A 5,830-nucleotide genomic window follows, 5' to 3' on the forward strand; every position below is an offset into this window, starting at 1 on the left:
ACTATAAATCATGATAATTGACAACATAAAATATTTCAAAAATGTTGTATGTGGGTAGTCTTATTGTGCCTTGAATAGCGTCAAAGAAAGTACAAATTTGTGATAAAAAAACTTATTCCTTTATCCACACAAACAATCGCTTCAAAATCTCCATTATTAGCCCCAAAACATACCATTTATATTATTGGGCCCGTACCCGTGCTTAGCACGGGCAACATTACCTAGTTGAATGATAAGACACACTTATCCAACAATAATATTAGTAATACCCCTTCTTTATCACTTTTCCTTTACCACTTTCTTTGACTTATATACATTTTCAACTTAAGTAAGATACACAGCCACATTACTCTTAACACATACATAGACCAATAATCATGGCCTTGTAACTCATTTTCTACTGAATCAGTTCACTAGAAAAATGCATAGTGAGAAACAAACTCTCACATAAATGAAATGCCGATTCAATCGAAAAAACGATGAAAATAGTCACCGGACATTTTTCAATAGAAAAATAGTGATTTTTTAGTAGTGATTTTCTTCACTTTTGAATAATTTAAGGAATCAACATGGTGAAATTGACTGTATAGCCTTACTTCAGTGTTGTTAATTTGTTTGATTATTTGCTTTATATTCTTAAATGCCTCTTCATCTATGTTACTCCAACTACCCCAATTATGTTTTGTTGACTAGAAAACAGTATACCACACTCTAAACTCACCTCTATGATACTATACATATAGTAGTATTAAATAATCGCCGTTTCTTTTTAATGTTTTCGACTTTCTGTCACAAGTAATAAACAATCATAATCCCTATAACCACATTTACTATGAATAGGTCAAACACCTCTTAAAGACAAAAATAAAACCACTTTTTACAAAATTTTAATTAATCTATACTGTATCAACAACATATCCAATGTGTTCCCACAAGTAAGTAAGGTTCGAGAAAGGAACTAGAAGTGTATACAACCTTATACCAACATAATGGAAGTAAAGTTATTGTTTTCAAAAGACCCTTAGCTCAAATAACGACAATCATGCATCATAGGTTGTGAATTTGATACATTCATGAAAAACATGGATATTTGATTAGAGGCTAAATGCAGTGATTTCATTCTGAAAAGGGGAAATGGAGATAATGATTAAAGACTATGTTTTACATAATGACTAATGATTATTAACATATGCTTAATAACAATAACAAGATTAAAATATAAAACTAGACATATGAGATAACAGAGTGATGATTTATTCCCCATTGATTCCTTTCAAGAACTTGAAGACATGGAGCATAGACGGGCGATTAGCCGGATTATCAGAGAGACATATTGCAGCAATCTGTAATGTCTGAAGCATCATCTGCTTTGAATCTGCATCAAGTATTGTTGGATCAAGAACATCAGCTGAATTACCTTTCTTGATCTTCTGGAGTACCCAACCAACCAAGTTTCCACCTTCGACATCTTTGAAATCCGGTCCTGTTGGCTCTTTCCCTGTCAGCAATTCAAGAAGGATCACGCCGAAAGAATAAACATCTCCTTTTGTTGTAGACTGCCATGTCTGCCCATACTCGGGAGGAATGTAACCAAATGTACCAGCAATATCAGTGCTTACATGCGTCTCACAGGCGCTGATCAACCTTGCCAACCCAAAATCTGCAACTTTGGCCTCAAAGTCTTCGTTGAGCAAGATGTTACTTGGCTTAATGTCCCTGTGAATAATGTGTGGTGTGAATCCATGATGAAGAAATGCCAAACCACGAGCAGCACCTACTGCAATCTTAAGTCGTTTGCTCCAATCCAGCACGTCAAGTGTTCCAGTACGGTTTCTCAACCAGTGGTCCAAGCTTCCGTTAACCATATACTCGTAAACAAGCACTTTGTCCTCACCATAAGAACAGTACCCAAGCAAAGGAACAAGATTTCGATGTTTCACTTTGCCCAGAGTTTCCATTTCAGCTAAAAATTCGCGGTGACCCTGAGTTTTCGCTTGGTTTAGCTTCTTAACTGCAACTGTCTTAGCATTAGGTAAAGTAGCCTTATAGACAGTTCCAAACCCTCCATCACCAACAATTTTAGTCTTGCAAAAGTTGTTGGTGGCTTCAAGAAGATCAACCAAGGTCAGCTTGAGAAGGGGCTGCTCGAACATGGCCACATTGATGCTAAGAGGCTCTTTCGACTTGCTGCTGCCTAAGAAATAAAGGTGCTGATCATCACTGTCAAGTTTGCTATCCTCGGCCTCCTCGGGATCACTCTTTCTGCTGCTTCTATTAACCCTTATCCTTATCACAATGACAATAGTAAGAGTGATAAGTATAGTCCCAGCCACCACTGATAAGATTCCCCAGACATTAAACAACAATGATCTTTTAACAAAACTATTGGCAGGGCATTTTAGAGCCACGATCCCCCCGCAGAGATCTTTGTTCCCAGCCACTGAAACTTTTGAAAGATTCTGGCAAATTCCATTCCTCGGTATAGCTCCTTTCAGTTTGTTATCCGTAAAATTTAGTATATCTAAATTGGGAAGGGCACATATTGTTTCGGGAATTTGGCCAGAGAGACTGTTGCCTGAGACATCCAAATACTCAAGTTGCACAAGATTTCCTAGCTCAACTGGAATTTCACCAGTTAAACTGTTTGCATGGAGATCAAGAAACGTCAAATACGACAAGTTGCCCAATGATGGTGGCAAGTCTCCAGTGAAGGAGTTAGTACCCAAATTGATAATCTCAAGTCTCCATGCTGCAGAGTTTGAGAATAGCTTATCTAGACCACCCGAAAGCCTGTTCTGCTGAACATAAAGGCCAACAAGGTTTACCATCCTGGAAAGCGACTGAGGAAGTTCACCGTCAAGTATATTTGAGCTCAAATCTAAGTGAGTCATCCCATTTAACTTCCCAAAACTTGAGGGTATTGGACCTGAAAGCATGTTCCCTGTCAAATTCAGCTTCACCAAACTATTTACTTGGCCAATGCTTTCAGGGATTGATCCTGTAAGCTGGTTATTCCCCAGATAAAATCCTTGCAGCTTATGTGAGTTGCCAAATTCCTTTGGAATGGTGCCTGTTAACAAATTCCCGGTTAAGTCTAACGTAGTGAGGTTCACCAGGCGGGCGAGTGATCGTGGTATCTCTCCAGATAGCATGTTATTGCTGAGCAAAAGATCCACTATAACAACACAACTCCCTAGCTCTTCAGGTATTGAGCCAGACAATTTGTTGTGAGACAGATCATAAACTCCATGATGCTGCACATAACTCGAATCAGGGATACTAACTTGCCGGTAATACTTGGAAATCTTAGAAGGAATAGCACCACTAAGATCATTGTGTGAAAGGACTAAACACTGTAACTGAGGCAGATGCCCCAGTGTCTCCGGTATCAACCCACGCAGCCTGTTATTCCCAAGATTCAATGTTGTAAGAGAGACACAATCACCCAACTCATCAGGAATATACCCTTCAAGAAGATTGGAATTCAAGTTCAACACTGAAAGAGAGGTTAAATTACCAATCTCCTTAGGAATGACACCAGTTATCTGATTGTTACTAAGAACAAGACTTTGCAATGACACAGCATTGCCAATCTCCACCGGTAGAGTACCCCATAACCGGTTATTCGCAGCAGAAAACGCCAACATATAAGTCGAATTCCAGAGACTCACCGGAATTGGACCTGTCAAATTGTTGGAATCCAAATCAAGAACCACCAAAGGAAGCTGTGATAGATACTCCGGAATCATCCCAGCAATACTATTATCCATTAATCCCAACTGACTCAGATTGCCACACTTGACAAATGTGTCATCAATGGTGCCTGTGAGAAAGTTATTGCCAAGCTCAATATCCGTAAGTGCCACGGCATTGCAAAGCTCCTTAGGTATTGGACCAGTCAGTAAGTTATTGCTCAAACTAATATGACTCAACATAGAACAATTCCCAATCTCAGCAGGAATTTTCCCAGAAAACCGGTTACTCGAAAGCAACAATGAATCCATTTGTGTCCATTTTCCAATCCAAGAAGGCAATGCACCAGAAAGCTGATTGTTTTCTGAAGAAAAGGATAGAACAGGCAACTCTGCAAGTTCTTCAGGCAAAGACCCAGAGAGTGAGTTAAAAGAAAGCATTACAGACACCAAGTTTCTACACTTTCCAAGCTCAGAAGGTATTGAACCATTGATCTCAGAGTAAGCAAGGTTCAGTATAGTCAAATTCTCAAGACTACCTATAGCTTTTGGCATTGAACACTTCAATGGGTTATAAGAAAGGTCAAATCTTTTCAAAGATTTCAACTTTGAGATGGATTCAGGCAATGGACCTTCAAGTAAACATGAAGGAGCCAAGAAAATCTCGATTCTTGAAAGTTCACCAATTTCTGCTGGCAAATGGCCAGAGAATCTGTTTTCCCCAATGTAAAGATCAGTAAGGCTTCTCAATTCCCCAATTTCAGGTGGAATAATACCAGAAAGGGTGTTATTAGAAACATCAAAAGAAGTTAAAGATTGAAGCTTTGTAAAAAGTGTTGCAGATAAAGAACCAGAAAGCAGGTTATTTCCAAGTGCCAAAACTTGTAGCTTAGTAAGGTGACCAAGTTGGGCTGGAATTTTTCCGGTCAGTGCATTGCCTGAAAGGTCAAGTAACTTCATCTCCGTCAACCGTCCAAACTCCGGCGGTATTTCTCCAGTAAGACAGTTAGAACCAAGTTTAATTGTTTCTAACCGAGAAAGTTCACTGAGATGGATTGGTAACTCACCAGACAACTGGTTATTACTCAAATCCAACACTTTCAAACTCTTCAATGAAGCAATGTGGGGTGAAATAGGCCCTTTGAGCGACAAAGAAGAAAGAATAAGGGAAACAACTTGACCATTTTGGCAGAAAACACCATCCCATTTGCAATGTGAAATTGTGGGGGTCCATGTAGACAAAAGATAAGGATTTTCAAGAAAACTCCTGAAAGAAAACAAGATTTGTCTTTCTGGGTCCTCCTCTGTTCTTTGTAAAACAACATTAGAAACACAGAAACAGAGAAGAAAGACAACAATGGCAGTAGTAGAAGAAAACCCAGTAGCCATTACAAAAAAAGGAACAGAAGAGAAATGAACAAGTGTGGTAGATATGAGAAAGCTGTGTACATTAGTCCATTAAAGAATGGCTCTGAATTGGATGTTGAAAGTTAGAAGCATTAAGAAGAAAGAGAATAGAAGTTGAAAAATACAGATGTTGGAAACATGAAGAGAGGAGAGAAGAACAGAGGATGATTCAATTCCATGGTGGAATACCAAATTCTTGAATATAATTTTGTTAATCCCCAAAATTTATATTCTTGGTATAATGTGATTGTGAGAAACAAGAAAATGAAAGTGCAGATTATAAAGAAAGTGCAGTCTTCAAAGGGTCTTGAGTTGGCGCACAGATTTATTTTAGGTTTTAATAAAACATTCCTAACTTATATTTATATTAGAAATTGATTAAATTTAAAGTCGTATAAGTTAAAATATTCGCTAACAAAAGCGATTTCATATTGTACTGTGCGAGTGAGTGGGGGTCCTTGGCCCCTACTTATAAGTAAGCCACGGGGGGAACTATTTCACTACCAACAAATGAATACGAAAAGATTGTTGCTTTTGAAATTTGTCACACATTAAAATCTCTGTTCTTATGAGACATATTTTAAGATCCCCAGCTTTGGGAGTACCTACACATGTGTTATCCCTAAAATACCCCTACTAATTGGGAAAAGAAAATCAAGAGGCCGCCCTCCCTTCCCTTTATATTGGGACAGAAGGAGTAGTATTTTTTTAAAATTGAAATATAATATTAA

At 38.3% G+C, this 5,830-nt stretch overlaps 1 protein-coding gene across 1 annotated transcript; it reads right to left on the reverse strand.

Moving 5' to 3' along the window:
• Positions 1–1,179: 1,179 nt before the first annotated feature.
• LOC125859954 (leucine-rich repeat receptor protein kinase EMS1) lies at positions 1,180–5,297 on the reverse strand. The gene has a single exon (XM_049539808.1). The coding sequence runs from the start codon at positions 5,079–5,081 to the stop codon at positions 1,254–1,256; it is 3,828 nt and encodes a 1,275-aa protein (XP_049395765.1). The 5' UTR covers positions 5,082–5,297; the 3' UTR covers positions 1,180–1,253.
• Positions 5,298–5,830: the final 533 nt, after the last annotated feature.

This window comes from Solanum stenotomum, chromosome 3 (genome assembly GCF_019186545.1).
Source record: "Solanum stenotomum isolate F172 chromosome 3, ASM1918654v1, whole genome shotgun sequence".
Lineage (NCBI taxonomy): Eukaryota > Viridiplantae > Streptophyta > Magnoliopsida > Solanales > Solanaceae > Solanum > Solanum stenotomum.

Coding starts and splice junctions, on each gene's coding strand:
- LOC125859954 (XM_049539808.1), bottom strand. CDS start 5,081: ATGGCTACTGGGTTTTCTTCTACTACTGCCATTGTTGTCTTTCTTCTC.